Source organism: Euphorbia lathyris, chromosome 3 (genome assembly GCF_963576675.1).
Source record: "Euphorbia lathyris chromosome 3, ddEupLath1.1, whole genome shotgun sequence".
Lineage (NCBI taxonomy): Eukaryota > Viridiplantae > Streptophyta > Magnoliopsida > Malpighiales > Euphorbiaceae > Euphorbia > Euphorbia lathyris.
In genome coordinates, this window is record NC_088912.1 from 76,083,541 (window position 1) to 76,103,578 (window position 20,038).

General features: G+C 34.9%; 2 protein-coding genes across 3 annotated transcripts; one reads left to right on the forward strand and one right to left on the reverse strand.

The window, feature by feature from the left end:
* The first annotated feature begins 2,217 nt into the window (after nt 1-2,217).
* Nucleotides 2,218-6,743, forward strand: LOC136223303 (sulfite exporter TauE/SafE family protein 3-like). Its single transcript, XM_066011237.1, has 12 exons — nt 2,218-2,636; nt 3,126-3,285; nt 3,486-3,686; nt 3,764-3,828; nt 3,911-3,938; nt 4,051-4,133; nt 4,208-4,294; nt 4,400-4,450; nt 4,561-4,782; nt 4,915-5,008; nt 5,102-5,242; nt 5,326-6,743. Exons 1-12 carry the CDS (start codon nt 2,412-2,414, stop codon nt 5,415-5,417), a joined length of 1,449 nt encoding a protein of 482 aa, XP_065867309.1. The 5' UTR covers nt 2,218-2,411; the 3' UTR covers nt 5,418-6,743.
* A 639-nt stretch (nt 6,744-7,382) lies between these two features.
* Nucleotides 7,383-13,646, reverse strand: LOC136223553 (protein disulfide isomerase-like 1-6). Of its 2 annotated transcripts, XM_066011616.1 has the most exons (13): nt 12,958-13,646; nt 12,661-12,790; nt 11,893-12,055; nt 11,510-11,628; nt 9,720-9,800; nt 9,546-9,635; nt 9,375-9,446; nt 9,222-9,290; nt 8,719-8,769; nt 8,516-8,596; nt 8,085-8,219; nt 7,929-7,982; nt 7,383-7,838 (listed from the first exon to the last, which is right to left on the reverse strand). In XM_066011616.1, the coding sequence occupies exons 1-13, from the start codon at nt 13,467-13,469 to the stop codon at nt 7,743-7,745; spliced, it is 1,653 nt and encodes a 550-aa protein (XP_065867688.1). In that variant the 5' UTR covers nt 13,470-13,646; the 3' UTR covers nt 7,383-7,742. The 2 variants fall into 2 exon arrangements, with proteins under 2 accessions (XP_065867688.1, XP_065867689.1); XM_066011617.1 differs by lacking the exon at nt 8,719-8,769 and having other exon boundaries at nt 12,958-13,644.
* Nucleotides 13,647-20,038: the final 6,392 nt, after the last annotated feature.

A 20,038-nucleotide genomic window follows, 5' to 3' on the forward strand; every position in this document is an offset into this window, starting at 1 on the left:
TTCGTGATGGTTTGAGTAAGAGGGGGACTTGGCTCGGGACTGAGTGGTCGGTCCTTTTTGCTACCATGGTTTGGTGGATTTGGCGCTGGCGCTGGCGCTGTTCGTTGATCTTTGAGCCTAGCATCCCGATAATCTCCAATAAGCTGGATTTTATTTTGGCCAAGGCGAGAGAAATTACCAAGGCGTTCTGTATAGAACAGAGGTACCGTGATCGGCCAATTAGAGATGTGTTGGTAGGTGGGTTTGCCCGGTTGCAGGATGGGTTAAATTTAATAGTGATGGTGCAAGCAAGGGAAATCCGGGGCTCGCTTCGGCTGGAGGGATCCTACGTGATGAGCATGGTCAATGGTTAGGAGGTGTGGTGGTGAATCTTGGTTTTTGCACTGCAGTACTGGCACAACTATGAGGTTTGTATTTTGGCATCAAGTACGCATGTGCTAGGCATTACCGCAAGGTAGTATTCGAAATGGACTCTTTGGTAGTAATTCGGCTTGTTAGTCATGAGGTGGTTCAACGACATCGTTTTTCTTGGCTTATTATGGCGTGTTGTGATCTATATGACAGAGATTGGAAGGTGCGGCTCGTTCATATCCTACGGGAAGGGAATATGACAGCTGATTGGATGACAAACTATGGAGGGAGTTTGAGTTTAGGTCTTCAAGAGTGTGATGCGTCTCCTGCAGGCATCCGGGACATTGTTTTTCTGATTTTTGTGGGTCTGAGCTTCCCAAAATGACCCGTTTTTAAGGGTCGGTTTTGTTTTTGGTGTTTTTTCAGGGTTAGCCCCTCCATTATAACAAAAAAAAAAATGATATTGATTGAAAACATTAATGATTAATGTTACACCATCTCATACTTTTAGATTAAATCTGTACTTAAAAAAAACGTTTCATAGTTATCCCAATCCATTATTACCTTTAAATTATAATTGAATATTGTTGATCAATATTTACCGTATGCCAAGCTTAAATATTGCAACTTAGTTTCTTATTATTGTAGTATTCTACTTAACATTTTATATCTCTGTGTAGAAGCCAACATTTTCTTATAAAGCAGCTCAACCATACAGCAAGTAAGTCTGCAATGTAATCCATGTTGTTTTTTGCTCTAATTTTGAGTAGAAAAGACTTCATCCACACTTTAACATTTAGATTCTCACCCATTTCTCATACAAAGTCAGCACTATAAGATACCATCAACTGTAATTAAATTAATTATGTTGTGTTGTATGAGTTTAGAAGCTAAAGACCTTTTCATTTAAATTATTAGTTTAAGTTAGATAGTTTTTCTTTTTAAGAATAAGTTAGATAGTTATAGAAACCTAATATATTAAACTATCATTTAAATGAGTCACTATAGAATATATATTAAAAATTTCCAATCATTTAGTAAGTCAATAATAATTTATGTTTGATTATAAAAATAAAAAATAAAAATTTTATGTTATTACAATTGGTGACAAAGGACAAAATTCTCTAAGCAATTATTTTTATTATACATAATATTTAAATTTTTTATCCAATCAACAATTAATAGTTTTTTGTAAGAAAACAATAATAGTTATAATTAGTCTTTTTCAAATAAAAGAATAGTTATAATTAGTCTTATGCATTATTATAATAATTAATTTGATGCAATCAGACCGTGATATGTGATTTTCGATTTTAAATAATGGATACATGTCTTCAGCAAAGGATATTGTGTTGCCGATGCTTTTGCGAACTTCAGAAGTGTCAACTCTTGCCTCCATTGTGGGGACTCGGCTCCCGGTTTTTGCTCACTTCTTATCAGGGATAATGTTATAGGTTGAGATTCATTTGGCTTTTCATAGTACTTTGCATTCTTTTGTATCTCTATTCTTTCATTTTTTTTTTCATTCTTTATTAATAATATTCCGGGTGGCAATTTTCAAGAGTGTCAACCTAGTTGGATGTCTGTCCACTGTCACCATGTCCCCATCTTTCGATAAAAAAAAAATAACAATTTGTCAAAATATGAACAACTAAATATACTATATAATTAATCATAAAAAAAAAAAAAAATTGTCTAAAACATTTACTATATTGTTAAAACAGCTGCAAAACATCACGTTAGAATTAAAAAATGATGGATAGGTTTTACTGTTTCTTACCTAGAAATAAATCATCACTCTCTGAAAATGATGGATTTCTATTTAATAAAAAAGAAATGAAAATATTTTATTATCTGTGAGAAATTGTAGAAAATTTAAAACAATACCATGAAAAGAGAGAGATATGAAGATGGAATAGAGAAGATTTAATAAATGGCATGGTGGAGTCAACCATATAAGAGATATGAACAAAGTATAGAACCATGAATTAGTGGAAAAAGCATCTCTAAATAAACACAAAAAATAAGGTCTTTATGATTCCACTTGTCTCTCAATCAAAATGAGCTCCTTGTCAAGGCAATGGAAGGGTTTGAGGTCTTCAAGAGCTATTTTAATATGCTTTCTTGGTGTTGCATCAATGGTGATCATAGCAGATGGAAGATTGAAGCAGAAGGAAGTTTTAGTTGAGAATTACAAGAGTGAAGAAGAAGATGAATCTGAATTTATTAGACTACTTAATTTATTATGGCAAAAAGGTGGATGGGGTTATACACATGTTTGGCCTGTAAGTCCACTGCTTCTTTTACCTCTTTTTTTGTATTCTTAGAGTGATTGTTTATTTTCTTGTTCAAGTGAAAAATAGGGTGTTAAAATATGCCTCATTCAACTATAGAGCTTGTGTTTGGTAAGCTAATCTATGCAATCAAAGCTTTTAAGGAATAAGCTCCAAATATACTTCTAATGCTTACGGCACATAATGGTAATATATAAGATTCAGTCCAAGGCCACTAGTAAGTAGAGATTTTTAAGAGTAGGGATTAGGACCATACAATTGACAGTAACAAACATTAAAAACCTTACAATGTACTATTGTAAATAAGGGGAGACTAAACAAAGCCTTACTTAAAAAGGGCAAGGACTAATAATTTAGGTAAGAAATTTAATCTAATTGCTTTGCTGCAAGAACTTATGTTACTATTGTTGATGCACTTTTGTTTTCCCCTCTGTTTTTGTTTATTGATAAAGAATATAATTTGTGAAACTGGATGAGCAGGAACTGACATTTGGATGGCACATTGTGGTTGGTTCAATAATTGGATTTTTTGGAGCAGCTTTTGGGAGCGTAGGAGGTGTTGGAGGGGGTGGTATTTTTGTTCCCATGTTTACTTTGATTATTGGCTTTGATGCAAAATCATCTACTGCTATTTCAGAATGTGAGAAAATGCGCCTCTGTTACAATCTTTTGCTTGTATTGTTTGCTTCATCATGAAAGGAGAACATTGTATTAGTTATCCATCTTAATTCAATTTAGGGCTATCAATTTTTGACACGACAACACTATTTACTGAGAAACTTGCTTGACACACACAATTTTCAATTTTGTTTCATTTATCCTAACTCCTATATTTGGCAGGTATGGTTACTGGTGTAGCGGCTTCAACGGTGTACTACAACTTAAAGCTTAGGCATCCTACATTAGATATGCCGATCATCGACTATGATTTGGCACTTTTGTTTCAACCAGTTATGATACTTGGAATCAGCGTTGGTGTCATGTTAAATGCAATCCTTGCTGACTGGATGATCACAGTCCTGCTAATTATTTTATTTGCAGGTGAATTTCTTTCTATTTCCAACTTTTGGGATGCATCTTCTGGGATAACCTTCCTGATGCTCTATAATTGTTTACAGCCTCATCAACTGAGTCTTTCCTCAAAGGTGTAGAAACATGGAAAAAAGAAACCATCATAAAAAAGGTGATTTTTTTCGTATAAGTAAGTTGCGGTTCATGTTAATTTCTCTGAAACCTCATCTCCCACTTGTTACTAAAACTTTCAGGAGGCTGCAAGACGTTTATCATCAAATGGTAAGTTGGTTAATAATTCGATTTTCCTTCTCTCTCTATTCGGTTTATGTTTTTTGGGAATTGGATAATTTGGAAATCTTTCTTCCAGACTAATAGGTTTCCATTTAATCAGGCGATGGTAGTGAAGAAGTGGAATACAAACCTCTTCCTGGAGATGCAAACAATGGCACAGGATCAGAATCCAAAAAAGAAGAGGTGAAAATCCTGATAGCTAGGTTCTGCATGCTTTTCAAAGATTTGAGTTTTTGCAACTGACTTAACTGTTTCAGGTGACTGTTCTTGAGAATGTTCAATGGAAGAAACTTGGACTTCTTTTTGCTGTGTGGCTCATCATTCTTGCGCTAGAAATAACCAAGGTCATAGTCTACACTGAAGTTAATTTTTGCAGAAAATGATAGTTTAGTTTTAGCTTAAATTCATTGGATATACTGATGATAAAATGTTCTCCTTTTTGGTTGCAGAAATATATAACCACATGTTCTGTGGCATATTGGGTTTGCAATCTATTGCAGGTGCTTTCACTACTCTTATCTTATGGTAGAAAATGAACTTATATGAGGTTCTAAGAGCCTTGTTAGCATTTGAAACAGCAAACTGGTTCCTTAATTTTCATGCTTTTCAGATTCCAGTTGCACTTGGAGTTTCTTCATATCAAGCAGTTAGCTTGTACAAAGGATGGACGAAGATTGAATCCAAGGGACAAGCCGGCGCAAATTGGAAAGTTCACCAGCTGGTTCTTTATTGTTTCATTGGAATGATGGCTGGTGTATTTGGCGGGTTGTTCGGTCTTGGTGGAGGATTCATTATGGGACCTCTTTTTCTGGAGTTGGGAGTCCCTCCACAGGTGCATTCCATACTTCTCCTGAAGATTTTCTTGTTTAATGTTCATTAATATTGCATTTGGGGGTCCTTTTTTGTGAAAGTCCATATTGCATCAGTTGATTCGTTGACGGATTTCTCGAAACTTTTGATGTAGGTATCAAGTGCCACAACTACTTTTGTTATAACATTTTCTGCTTCCATGTCTGTGATAGAGTATTATCTCCTGAAACGTTTCCCAGTTCCTTACGGTAATTCTTTAGAACTAGTACCATATGAATTACGACACTTTACTCATTGCTTTACCTTTGATAGATTAATGTAGTTTGAAATTTATTATACAGCTTTATACTTTGTTGCTGTATCGATGGCTGCTGTATTCATAGGGCAGTACGTGGTCCGAAAGATCATAAGCATATTAAGGAGAGCATCTATAATAATCTTCATCCTTGCATTCACAGTATTTGTGAGTGCAATATCACTAGGTATGTTTTAACATAATAATGAAGTTGCTTAATTTGTTTCAAAGATGTATAAGATTGAATAATTTGATTTTGTCCTGAGACAGGTGGGGTTGGCATAACAAATGTGGTAGAGAAGATCGAAAATCATGAGTATATGGGATTTGATAACATTTGTTCTTATAAAACTTGGCCTTGAGAACGCTTCTTCTACTTCAGTGGAATCTATACTCGTTCTTTTTATCTGTAGTTTCAATTTCCTCTTGTGATATAAGTGTGTAATTTTGATCTCATTTTTTGTGTTTCATATATACAAATTGTTCTATTCATGAATGGAATGGATGAAGAATCAACTGAATTCTTTTTAGTTTCTCCTTCTCATTGGAAAACGAATCGAGGCAAGAGGTGCATAAATACATATTCAGCACTAAAGCCTGACAGCTAAGAAAGACAAGACTCTACTCTGCACATGTGTTTAGCTACAGAATTAACAGAAAAACGTAAAGAATTTAATGGTTACTTTTGGTGCCAATGATTGCATCAGATAGTGTGTATTGCCTTGATTTCTGTTGATGGATTTACTTGAAGATGGATTGATGACATGGATGCAAGCTTAAGTTCTCTGAACTGCTATTGAGCTTTGGTGATCGTTGGAAATCTTTGTTACTGTTCTACCAGGTTCAGTTGATTTCACTTATGACTTTTAGCTGATTTCAATTGATTTCATCGTACTCCCCTCCCCCTAAACTTGGACAAGAAAGGATCGAAAAGTTTGGGAAGTATGAACTGTAGTCAGGGTGAGTATTGTGCCTTTGTAAAAAGATTTGCAAGTTGTAGTGCTGAGAGAATAGGAATAAGGCAGATCAACCCAAATTGGAACCTTTCTTGAATTACGTGGCAATCAATATCTATATGCTTCATTCTCTTGTGGAAATGGGATTCTGAGCAATATGAAGAGCAGGGTATTATCGCAGAACAACAAAGCAGGAGCTAGTTGTGGAAATGTGAGATCCCTAAGAAGATTCAATAGCCAATGAATCCCACAAAAAATGGAAACCGTCCTTATGTATTCTGCTTTAGAGGAGGAACGAGATACGGTGCTATGTTTCTTCGATGGTCATAATATGAGTGAGGTGTCTGAGAAAAAATGCATATACACTATCAATTTTGTGGATTCATGGTAGGATGCTCAGTCATAATAATAATAAGCCTGGAGTTGAAGCTTTGTTGGTGGCTAGAAAATAAAGTTTGAGGCCTGGTGTCCCTTTAAGATAGGGAAGCGCTATGTGTTCTCTGTTTAGCAGTGCTTTGAACCTGTCAATGATGCCATATGGCTTATGTTTAAGCTTGTACATTCATTTGCAGCCAACTGTTCTCTTTCCTACCGGTAAGTCAATAATGTTTCATGTTTGGTTAGTTTCTAAACCAAACAGTTCATGTTCATCACATGCTACCAGTTTGGATCCTTTTTGGCTTGATATGATGGTATTAGTATACCTGATGTAGTGCAATATATATAACATGTAATATACTATGGTATAGTAAAGTATAGTGTAGTATATGTGCTAAGTATGTAATATTATACATCATATGATGGATATCATATAGCTAATGAACTAAGATTCACATATGCATCCCACACTATTTTCAGTCTGACTACTAGACAATTGGTATGCGGATACATTTTATGAGATAAAATAAATGGTGTGACGACATATTTTACAAGATAAAATCAACGGTATGACCATACGATTTATGAGATAAAATGGATGGCGTAATGAAATATTTTAAGAAATAAAATGAACGGCATAAAGAAATATTTTATAAAAATCACCCGGTAAGTTCGAGCACTTTTATATATGCAAGAATAAAAGTCGTATGGACCAAAAGTTTTATACTTCATCCGTAATAATAAATTTTACAAAAATGAGATTTTTTTTTTGACAACTTTACAAAAATGAGATTAGTGGACAAATAATGGTATCCACACATTAAAGTTTCCCTCATCATGCCTCCTCATTAATGTATCTAACAATGTTGGCAGATCAAAATAAAAAATCTATCATAAAAATATATAGTAACATGCCTACCCTATACTATAGGGACATACATGTGATTATCAGTGTATCATCATTCAGACAATGTTACCACACATTACATAATATGCATAATGTTATTATAAATTTTCATTATTTTTCAATATTTGCGCCTAAATATTACAAAATAATTGTTAATATGTAGTTTCACAAAAAGACGAGCCTTCGACTAGAATCAACCTAATTCAATCCACCTAAAAAAAAAACAAAAAATGCATTAAAATACACAATTTCTAAAGTTTCTATCTTTTCATCCAATTATATTATATATATTGTGTTTGCTATTTTCATGCAAAACTGCCCATTAATTGTTGTAATTCAACAAACAACACATAATTTCTTGAATCATGACTCGATGAAGAAACTCTTTGTGCTTCATCTTTTCGCTTTCTAACTAAATTCCTACATTTTAATCACTATGATATCTTCTATAGTTCATCTTTGCTGGCTTGCTCTTTGCCTTTCAAATGTTTGTTGATTGCTGCTGCCAATTCTTTGGAGCTCGATTTCGTTGACAGCTTCATCTGCATAGCAAAATTCACACATCAGCTTACTAGAAACTAGGTTTCCAAAAATCAAACAGATAATATACGCGAAAAATCATGATTTGTTACCGGATTAGCTTTATCGCCGGCTAAGTAAAATAGAAGTTTGGGATAGTCTTCTACCTGCAAGAAGTAAGAGTTATTCAAACATTGGATATATTTCAGTTCATTCCGTGCATCTATACAGAAGAATGAGAAAGGATTAAAAGGAGAAGAGAATAGTACCTGCAGTTTTGGATGTTCATTTGCAGAAGCATCAATCTTTGCAAAAACTAAATTGTCCAAACCTTTAAAATGCTTTGCTAACTTCTCCATCTGCTTACTTGTAGTCTCGCAATTGATACACCATGGTGTATATACCTGTTTTCGTAACGCAAATTAACGTTTTCAAGAGGAAAGATGAAACAAATTATAAGGTTCATTAGTTTCATAGAGAAGTAGTAGGCACAATTTTTTGCTAGATTCAGCTCAAATAAAACATGACATTGATATAACAAAAAGATTCCCTAAATGAAGTAAAACGATGAATTGCTTCAGCATCATCGAGAATGTAGCTTTCAAATACAGAAAATTTGAGTTTATTTAGCACATAATCTGGTAAGGCTTAAGCCTTAGGTGCAAAAACAGCTGAGAACAAAGAAGTCATCCATGCCTACCTCAAGAAGAACGTTCTTTGGACTGTTCAGCACCAAGTCATCAAATGTCTTTCCGACAATGATCTGGATACTTGCCTCCTTCTGGAATTTCCATAATCGCAAGATGTTCAAAGCCAGAGTTAATATGATGCAATCGTAATATTGAAAAAAGTTCAAACAAATAGAAGGATACAGCCAAAAAAGAAAGATTTATTAGACATCACCATATTGCACGGCCCCCTAAGTGATTTTTTTTTACTTGCAGTATTCCTCATCTAGTAAATGAAAAAGCAGCTATGAGATTTCATTATAGTCACACTCTTAAGTTAAGGCAATAATCAGACACAGCTGCAGCCTTTAAGAGACTTCCACTAAAGCAAACGAAAGCCCAATTCGTTCAGCATCATGTTCAAACTAGATTTACATAAAGAGTAGATAAGCCAAAGATTAAGCTCATTTTCCTCGATGGAGCCGACCAATACATCTCTAGAATCCTAAGAATATGAGAGAAGGAAACACCAAAACTATCTGGCCTAATGGAAAAGCCTCAATCTGAAATATACCCTCTACTCATGGTGTCTTCTAAAAAAGGACAATACTGGGAAGAACAAAATATATTTCTTTTGCATATCAGAATCATTTAAACAACCTGCTACCAGCCCAAAAGGAGGAGAGGAAAAGAACAGAGAAAAACAAAAAGAAACATAATGAGAAGGGAAAAACTCACGTTATCAGGTATGGGCTGTGATTTGTAGTAAGGTGAGAGACTACCTTGTAGAAGCCTTGAGCAGAAATTCTACAAAATTCAACAGAAATCATCTTAACTGAGTTGGATATTCTTCAGAGGGGAAAAAATAACACGAATGAAGTCAAAATTTACTTCGATGTTACTTGAGGTTAGATCTGACTCCAACAAATACTTTGAGTTGATTCTGTTATCAAAGGCAGTGACCTAGAAGGCAAGGAAAGTTATCAATCTATAGCCTCAGAAAAATAAGCAAAACAACATGCCAAACCATATAATGATAATGTGAAGAATGGGGAAACTGACCACTGTATCTTGTGAATCTTCAAGTCCAAACAAAGTTAAGAAAGGCTTTGCAAGATTTTCATCAGCAATATCTGTATATATGAACATTATCTGCAAAGGAGGACAACTTAGAGAATTTAACAGTGAAGACTGAAGAGGTAATTGCCTAATTCAGTAAATTGGTCAAACTAATACCTTTGTTTTGAACTTCCTAGCAACCTCTTGGAGAGAGTCAACAACATTTTTAAATTCATCAGGCTCTGCAAAGACAATGACCTGGAAAATAGAGAGCAATCCATAAGATTTATTTTGCATCATTGTTTTGTACCTTAATTTCATCCATATTTGCTAAGGTTTCTTCACAGTTCAGTATGATCTGATAGCTTCAACAAGTATGAGAAAAATGGCAAAATCACTCAGTTTCTTTTTTAATAAAATAATTATTGCCAGATTTGCTAGAATGTCAGCCAAAGTCTTTACATGATAGAAGATTAGATTATAGGGCTGTCTTCCTGCAAATTAAAAATTGGAGCCTTGTTGAAAACAAAAATATAGAATCTTACCAAAATAACAGAATCAATGTCAAGTGATTCTACTGATACGAATTAAGTGCAATGACTTGATGAAAGTTATTAAAAGTTCAGCAATCATATTTGAAGTTAATCTTTAGTAAGGAAAAACTAAGTTGACTACAAAAAGTGTTTCCCTAACGAATCATATGTGAACTGTGAATCCTAGCTATCCAAGAAGATCAAATATATAATACGAGGCCCAAAATACCTGAGATGAATATTTGTCTAGAGAAATGTCAAATCATTGCTATCCAGAACATATATTTTTTTGATGAATTAATCCAAAATCACGCATCTTCACCGCAAGTGGACCATAATAGAATCATGAAATTCTTTTTAAAAAAGGCCTTGGTAGGGAACGTCCAATCTTTTCCACTCTCAATTGCAAGGTTTTGGAAACAAAAGCTTTTTCCTTTTTCCTCACTTAACAGTAGGACTAAGGTCAAACGAACAGAATTAAATAATGACTTCTAACTTATCTAATTCATTAAAATCGTTGAACCAAGGAATTTTGCAACAGCAAACAGATGATAAGTAGAGCTAATATAAGGATAAGGGTTAAATTTGCACCTAAGGTTATTAGGGAAGATCAATTTTACCTTATCATATAAATATAGCCCAATTTTGCCCCAATGGTAGAAAGCTCAGCTCAATTTTACTCTCGTGATAAAAAATCTGGTTCATTCTTACCCCTTTTTAAGTAAATCCCAAGGAAATTAGCCACGGAATCCCGTGAAAAAAAATGGTAAAAGTAAGCTAGTATTTGCACCATGGGGGCAAAATTAAGCCGTTTTGTACGATGAGGCAAAATTGAACCTTATCCCGCTAATATATTGATTTTTAAGCTTAGAGCATGTAGAAATAAGCAAGTAGTCACCATTGAAGCCAACAACATCCACCAAAACCAACGAACCTGTTCTCGAGAGAACTATTTTCTATATTTGACGACTGAGGTAGATGTTTTGCTAAAGAAGACAAGTGATGCTAATGCTTTTTGTTAAAGCAAAGAAGAAAATCAGTGCAAGTAATGCCTAAGAGTCTTACTAACATGCCAAATTAAAAGAGATAATACCTAAGGCAAACCTAGTTTCTGAACAAAGTAGTAAACTGAATATTTTCATCACTCATGTAAGAAACCACTGAATTGAATAGCTATAATTAGGTAGATTAGTTTCATTATCTATAAGGAAACATTCGTCCTCCATTGCTCAAAGTAGTCTTGTATCGGTCCTCTATGAGCAACACAGCAGTTAGTTATTAAGCAACATGAATTGCCATACAAGTAGTAAGGATGCTATCTACCTTTATCTAGTAAGTTTGCATCATTTGTATTTTTGATAAAGAATATCGATTCAGTTGCCTTCTCTTATTAAAAACAGTAAATACAACAGGCAAGTTAAAAGTAATAGGAACCTGAAGTTTGATGGGACTGGAATAAACTCTGCCAGAATTTAGTTCAGTTAGCCTGGTAACCAATGGGAACTTATTATTGTCCAAAAACTGTAAAATTTTCTGCGCCTCAAATGTCCCTTCTGCAAAGGAAACAAATAATCATTCATTATTTTGGTAATTCAGACGATTGGCTTTAGTTTCAGAAAATGTGATAAAATGCAACAATAGAGCAATCAGTAACCCTTAATATCTTGTAGCACATCCTAATAGAGCATACTCACTAGCTACCTTATTATGTCGCAATATTTATGGAGAAAAAAAATGTCTGCAGTTATTTTTGCTCTTTAGCATTATAAAATGCAGGCACACTGTCCACTATCTTGATTTTAATATCATCAACTTACCATATCCAGTGTATCTTTCAGGCTCACTTTTAACAATTCCCAGAAAATTGGTAGATTTGATTTCTGGGAAGAGCACTTTAGCAACCACAAGGTCACTCGTTTCAACAAACTGGATCTCATTGTCGGAGACTGCTGCTTTTACGAATTCATCATAATCATGTCCCTATGAAAATTATAACATCATCAAAAACACATCCTCGGGAAATAAACAGATTTTTATTTGTTAAATATAAAATATTGTGGAGCAACGATCCAAGGAACACATAAAACTATTGCCAATAGTGAAGTACAATGTAAATCCAAGAAAATGATGCTCGGAACTGCATTTGTTATGTTCTTTTTCCTATATCTGTTAAATTTTAAGTTGGTTTTTGCTAATGTATAATTGTTGTCTAAAAAATGTTATTGACACCAAATAGAGATCAAGATCTTGATATCACACACTACATAGCATCCTAAACAGTGCAACCAAGCAAACATTTAGGAGGGTATTATGTGCATAAGTGGCCAGCATATCAGATATGAAGTGATCAGACAGCAATATGTAAGATCTAAAGGCAAACCAGTCAGTTTTCACAATGAACTATAAAAAAGCATCCACTTTTCAATTACTGATTTGAAGCACAGTAACACATCCCTGGTGATAATTTAAGTTTAATGAAAAACAGATTAGAATAGTGAGGCAGAGATAAGTCCAAGTCAGTAAACTTCGAATGCCAAAATTCGATTTTAGTTATCCTCATAAGCAAATAACGATATTATACATACCTCAAATTTCTCAAAGAGGCCGACAACAAAAGTATTGTACTTCTTAAGCAACTCTTCTGCCTCAGGAACTGATTTTATTCTAATAACAGGTACACCAGTCTTTTTCCTAGTCCAGATCACTATATCCTCCCTGAAAGCAAGTAATGTTGGACCATTAATTAAAGCATAAGCGACTACATGAAACCAATCCAAGCTAATTGAAACCAAAGATCATGGCTTTATACTTCTAGTGTGTACATGATAAAGCAAAGATCTGTCTCCCCAATTACTCTGTGAAATTTAGATCAGAAGACTTACGCAGAAAATCCACCGGTGTAGACCTGAGAGCTTCCGTTGGTAAAAAGAAGCAGAGTAGGGAAGCCTTTAATATCAAGCATAGAAGCAGCTTTTGGGTATCTTTCAGCGTCCAATTTAGCCATCAAAAGAGAACTCCCTAACTCCTTAAGCTTATTAGCAGCGTCGGCAAACTGAGGCATGAGCTCAGCACTTCTTGGACACCAAGGAGCATACCCAAGAATCATGACAAGCTCATTCTCATTTATAGCCCTCTTTGCAATTTCGGAATTTAACTCGAGAACTATCCTCTGTGCCTTTGACAATACCTCAGCCTCCTTCTGTTGTTCTCCATGCTGCTGTTGATCTTCTTCGTCTCCTTGTTCATCTATTGCCATTAATTCTTCCAATTCATCATCATTGTCAGGTTCAGTTGGTGAATCTTCAGCGGCAATGAGAGATACTGTAAAGGAGAGTAAGAGGAAGAGAGTGAAGATGAAAAAGACGAATCTGGAAGTTGATTTTCTGCGAATCATTGAGATGTTGATTGTTTTGGTATTACAAAATGAAGAAATTGAAAGGAATTTGACTGAATTGGGTGAGATATAAGTAATGGGGTAAGAGGGTTTTTGGTAAAGGGGTTTGAATCTGGAGATCTTCCTTGATTGGTGGAGGGGTTAATGAGAGTAGAAAATTAACGTGCAGAGCATAGCAGAGGAGAAGAGGGGTCAAATGACTGGTTTTTTTGGTCAACGATAACGGAACGGAACTTGATTTGGACAGTCTTTCATCATGGGCCCTTAATGTTCCAAAATTTGAAGACTTTAGCAAAAGGGAAATTTACACAGAAATTCATATTTGAAACATTATTTACAACGATGTCAAGTAATGATTTTGAATTATGTCAAACTAGTAAAATCAGTATTTTTAATCCCATAAAAAAAATTCAGCATTTTTAATATATTTTAAGGATTAGAATTTATATATTAAGTGTCTAGGATATATTTTCTAGGGTTTGGGATTTATGAATTGGATCTAAAATTTTTAAATTGTGTTATAAAATCATACTTTATTTGTAATATATAGAAAATAATGACATATTAAGAATAAATTTTGATAATATGATTTAGTTGTAATTTTATAGTTATTTATGATATTTATGTAATTAACCCATCTCTTAAATAATTATTTGATCATATTTAGTTCCTGAATTATTCTAAAATTATTATCTTATTAAAATACAACGATACAGTAAAAACTTAGTTAATTCATGCATATTATATGTTCCCATTATATGGATGGTGTTCTTTATCTCATTAGGTGTCACATACATGTCTAAAATGTCTAGTCTTTATACCTTAATAGTAGATTAAATTATATGTTTTAGTGGATGACTAATTGGTTGAATAATATGGATATAATTTAGAGACTACTTTTGTATTTTTATGTGAAAAGAAAGTGAAAATACAAAAGGGGGAAAGAGAATAAATATAGGAAAGGAAAATAATGGAGGGGATTAAGGATAAAAAGAATAATGATTTCAAGCAAAAGCAATGATTTCGTGTGGACCGATTATAATTTGTAACGTTTATGTCTATAAGAGCAGTGTAACGGATCACAACGATGAATTTTCGATGACCGGTCACGATATTTCTGTAACGATATTTTAGACTCCAAATTATTTTTAAAATGTCAATGAGCTTATTATTCATTTTTAGATGATAAATGAATTTAAACTATATGACACAAAGCATTATTTGGAGTTTTATTAAAAATAATAATAATAAGGATATGAAAGGTTAAAAATGTTTCCTCCATGTGTCTTCAAGTTGTTAGATCATAATATCATAATTTTTTTTTATGTGTCTTTAACTTATGAAATTTTCATTGCATGGAGTCCATGTGTCCTTAAGTTATGATTTATGATGCTCCATGTGTCTCTCATTCTTTAAATTATAATGGCCATGTGTCCTTTATTTGCATGAAGCTACATGTGTCTTGATTTGTTAGATTCAATTTGTGATTTACTATATACCTAGCCACAAATTCCTACCTCTAGCCTCAGGAATTGACCGAACTACCCTTTGCCCAAAAATTGAAAAAAACCAAAACCTCTAAATACCCTATACACTCTTTGATCAAATCCGGACTCGTTTATGAACCAAATCATAGATCGTGAAAGAGGCCGTGAAGGGAAAGAGAAAATGGTAAGATTTACGGTTTTATGTCGTTGATTTCGGCTTCGTTTTGAGATCAGTACCCTATTAAAAAAATCGCCAGAATCGCAGTCGGGCGTATGAACATCACACCCGACCTGTGGTTCCGGCGTAAGCGTTTCACGTCCGACCAGTGGTGCGGACGTGATAGCCACATGCCCACACCACGGGTCGAGCGTGATGCTCGAACGCCCGCACCACAGGTCGGGCGTGATACGCTTACGCCCGCACCACTGGTCGGACGTGATGTTCATACGCCCAAGGTTTTTTTAAAAAAAATTTTACATTATTTACAATTTTATTAATTTAGTGTAATTTATAATTTATATGTTACCATTTTTTATTAACTAGATGTAATTTTTTGTAGACGGAACGGCCTACTAGGGGTGGAAAATCCATCCCGTCATCTGCTCGTCGTCTAGATATGGACGATGAGGATGATACACCACGCCATACGAGATTGCGTGGTATTGATATATCCGATCGTAGGCGGAGAGGGACTGTGACGGACCAGTTGAGGAGGGGACCGATTGTGGAGCAGCCCGATATTGATGGATCGGAGGGGGCGACGGATTTTGGTGACAGAGAGCCTGATAGCGATACTGTGGAGGACTACCTGGATGTGGCAGCCCAGGCAGTGCGACAGTCTGCAGTTGCACGTGATCGCGAGGTTGAGGATAGTGATGAGACGTCGACCCCGGGCAGACAGCCGACCCAGCGCGTAGGAGGTCGCTTTGCGAGTACAGATATTTTTTAGTATAATTTTATAATTTTAGTATAATTTAGTATAATTTTAGTATTTTAGTATAATTTTATAACTTTAGTATAATTTTATAATTTTAGTATAATTTTAGTATAACTTTAGTATAATTTTAGCATAATTTTATAACTTTAGTATAATTTTAGTATAATTTTAGTATAACTTTAGTATAATTTTAGGATAATTTTATAACTTTAGTATAATTTTATAATTTTAGTATAATTTAGTATAACTTTAGTATAATTTTAGCATAATTTTATAACTTTAGTATAATTTAGTATAATTTTATAATTTTAGTATTATTTAGTATAATTTTAGTATTTTAGTATAATTTTATAACTTTAGTATAACTTTAGTATAATTTAGTATAATTTTATAATTTTAGTATAATTTAGTATAATTTTATAATTTTAGTATAATTTTAATATAATTTAGTATAATTTTATAATTTTAGTATAATTTAGTATAATTTTAGTATAATTTAGTATAATTTTATAATTTTAGTATAATTTTATAATTTTAGTATAATTTTAGTATTTTAGTATAATTTTATAACTTTAGTACAACTTTAGTATAATTTAGTATAATTTTAGTATAATTTTATAATTTTAGTATAATTTAGTATAATTTTATAATTTTAGTATAATTTTATAATTTTAGTATAACTTTAGTATAATTTTACAACTTTAGTATAATTTTATAACTTTCAGGGACAAGCAAACGTCCTAAAGCTAGTGAGGACGAGAGCTGGCTAGTTAGTGGACCGGTGGATGGTAGCCCCGTTGATGGTTCCGTGATTCCTAGTTTTCTAGGACATGTTGCCTCACGGATGCTGGGAGGAGAGATTCGATCGTTTCTAACATGCTACAACAGATCAACAGCATGCCGAGATTTATATCAGTGGTTTTCTGGTGCGTCACCCGAGGTAAGAATAATATAGTTTGTCAACATTTATTGTAATTTGTATTTTTAACTATAAACATAAAAAACATTCAGTAGTTGTACAAATTGTATATGTGTCATTTTACAGCTGAAGGAGATGATCGAGAAGACTGGTTTGTCTCACCTTCCACATATCATGTTTAAGAACCTCGACACTCCGCTGTTGACTGCGTTCGTGGAGCGGTGGCAGCCCGATACGAACTCCTTCCACATGCCGTTCGGGGAGATGACTATCCAGCTGCATGATCTATGGCAGATTCTTCGGATCCCGATCGACGGTCCGATGGTGTCCGAGTCTCCCACTACTAACGGACTCCATGCCATGTGCATGATGATGTTTGGGGTGGATCGGGATCAGCTTCTGTTGTCGGGCCGACATTTATGGGGTGGTGGAGGTGTATTTGTTCAGGCTGTACATAGGCTTGTCATCCAGGGTAGGGATGACGCTACTCGGGCTACAGCGTGGATGTGGCTTATGCTTGGATCCACTTTGTTTGTTGACAAGAGTGGAGATAGGATTAGGCCGGCCCATCTTGCTGAGGTTTACGGCGGTGTCAGCGGGGCAGCTGGACTTTCATGGGGTCTGCTACACTTGCCACGTTGTATCGGAAGCTGGGGATAGCGAGCAGAGGAGACTGTTCTGGTATATACGGATGTTTGACCCTACTGCAGGCATGGATATACGAGTATTTTCCGGTGTTCCGGCCACATAGAGGAGCTCACTTGATCCCAGCTGACCATGCCCGTACACTGAGATGGGAGATCGGGGTACCAGGCAAGACGACCGCCCGACTAGATACCATACGCGGGCAGCTGGACCGTATGACGGCAGCAGAGGTATTTTATAAAATTTTAGAATTAATTTAAGTATTATTTATAGTATATTATTATTTTTATTGAGTATTGTTTTTTTTTCAGGTGACGTGGTTGCCTTATGGTCCTGTCCCGATGATGATCGGCTTCGAGTGTCCTACACCGGTTAGATACGATGTAGAGACATCGTCGAGCCGTATATGCCCGATCGAGGGCTGCGACAGGTCGAATGTACTCAGCCTATCCCAGCTGAGCGTATTAGACCTGATAAAGCAGTACGACCATGGAGATCTTTATCGTATAAGCTCACGCATTCCTCTGTCACAGTTGAGGATACCTAGCGGAGATTTCCATCGGCTCGGGGCATTGATCGGAGGAGATACCGACCAGTTGGATACGATCCCACTGCATGTGATCCTGCTTATATGGACTGGTATATGCGATATTTGCATCCTCATCTCTTTCATGCACCACAGGCTAGACCGGTACAGCTGTGGTACAGCATGCTCGCGCCAACAGCGAATTTGTAAGTTTATTATTATTTAATATTAGTTTATATGTGTTTATTTTTTAATATTTATTTATTAATTTTTTTTTGCAGTGGGTTAGCTGGTTGTGGCGTGTCACCCAACTAGCGGCTACCCACCGATCTGACGAGGATGCTCCACGCATTAAAAGGGAGATGGATGAGTTTATGGAGGCGTGGCGTCGGGCGAGCTAAATTATTTTTTGTAGAACTTCATACATTTAACACTTTTGATATTATATTTACTCTTTTATGTTTATTAATTTTTATTTTAATGTTTATGTTTTTAAATTTTATTTGTTAAAGGGTAATACGAGTTAAAATGCCGTAATTTTATTTCTAAACGGATAATTCGAGCTAACCACAATTATGAACATTTTTTTTGTGATTTATTCATGCGGGCGTGAGGTAATCACGCCTCAACCTGTGGTGAGGCGTGATTACCTCACGCCTCACCATAGGGTGAGGCATGATTACCTCACGTCCGCGTACCGGGAGAGGTTTTTTCCCCCAATTTCCCACCTCAAAGCCTCAAAGGGTACTTTCGTCCTTTCACGGGGCTAGAGGTGGAAAATTATGGTTGGGTTTAACAACACCCTTCAATTTTTATGGATCATAAAAGTGTTCTTAAATTATAATTTCTTGGATTATTCATCCTACAATTTTGATATATAAATAAAGAAAAAAAAAGGGCTTGGAGAAGGAAAAAAAAACAAATAAGAGAGAATTATAAATTAAAGAAAAGTGAGAGGACTAGGGGGAAATTTTAACTAATTATATAGGAATATGTCGTAGTTTCCTCGTGAAGGGAAAACTTCATCTTCTTCCTATGCTCATTTCAACGCCTCCTTCACCACTCTAACGCCGATGACTTCCGTTCTTCCCTGTCCGGTCTCTGTTTTTCGTGTTTTTGGTATCAAAATGAAGCCTTAATCCCATATTACAAGCTCATCTAATTTTGAGAGGGAGAAATCATGTTTTAGAAGAGTTATGAGAGAGTTAATTTCGTACATATAGATGTCACTTCTACTTGAGCATATTCTGGTCGGTTTCCTCAAATCTGATGCTGGCAGTGGACTCAAAAGGCTAAATAACCATTGAGTAGGTTTGAAATCAGAGTAAACAAGGTGTTTTAGCTATTGGTCGGAGGTTGGGCGAAGGAAACCAAATTGTTCCTGATTCAGTAACTTATTGATCGATTTAATGTTTTCTTTCAACCGTACATTTGAGCTCCTACATTTGCAAGGACTATGTTGGTACACTCGTTTCTTTCATATGGTAAGTTTAATTTTTCCGGTATTAGTATTCCCGCGACCTATAAGATTTCTGGTGAAGTATGAGAATTTAGCAAAACAATTCTTGAAAATGATTCAAATAAAAAGACTAAATAATTCGTAGAGTAATTTTAATTCTTGGATCTTGAACATATTCAGAATAGTTTGATTTCTAGGATTTAAGGCAATATGTTAATTTTTGAAATTAAGTTATATTAGAGTTTTGGAGGTTTCATATATATTTGTGAAGTTAAAATTGGTGGACATAGATGAGACACTGAGTTCATTCAAATTATGTTGGATTACTTGAACTCTGGATACATTATTTGCATGTAAGAATAATATTTGAAATATTTGTTTTATTCCGATAAGGCTAGGAATGTTCTATTAGTTTAAGCATTAGGAAATATAGTTCTTCAACATAGGTACAACTACGTGGCTTTGATTCACTACAAGAAAAATAGTAATTAGCAACCAGAAATTTGGTTGCTGAATCGGTCTCAAACGTGTTTTTCCAACCAGATTTATGTTTTTAGCAACCAAAATGGATCGGTTGCTAATTGCTAGGTTGCTA

What these genes read in the sequence shown, in the direction of transcription:
- LOC136223303 (XM_066011237.1), top strand. Translation starts at nt 2,412, where the DNA reads ATGAGCTCCTTGTCAAGGCAATGGAAGGGTTTGAGGTCTTCAAGAGCT. An exon ending in CAGAATCCAAAAAAGAAGAG is followed by an intron (nt 4,134 to 4,207) that starts GTGAAAATCCTG and finishes TAACTGTTTCAG; the next exon opens with GTGACTGTTCTTGAGAATGT. An exon ending in GGGTTTGCAATCTATTGCAG is followed by an intron (nt 4,451 to 4,560) that starts GTGCTTTCACTA and finishes CATGCTTTTCAG; the next exon opens with ATTCCAGTTGCACTTGGAGT.
- LOC136223553 (XM_066011616.1), bottom strand. Translation starts at nt 13,469, where the DNA reads ATGATTCGCAGAAAATCAACTTCCAGATTCGTCTTTTTCATCTTCACT. An exon ending in TGAAAGATACACTGGATATG is followed by an intron (nt 11,629 to 11,892) that starts GTAAGTTGATGA and finishes TTTCCTTTGCAG; the next exon opens with AAGGGACATTTGAGGCGCAG. An exon ending in TTAGGGGGCCGTGCAATATG is followed by an intron (nt 8,597 to 8,718) that starts GTGATGTCTAAT and finishes TGGAAATTCCAG; the next exon opens with AAGGAGGCAAGTATCCAGAT.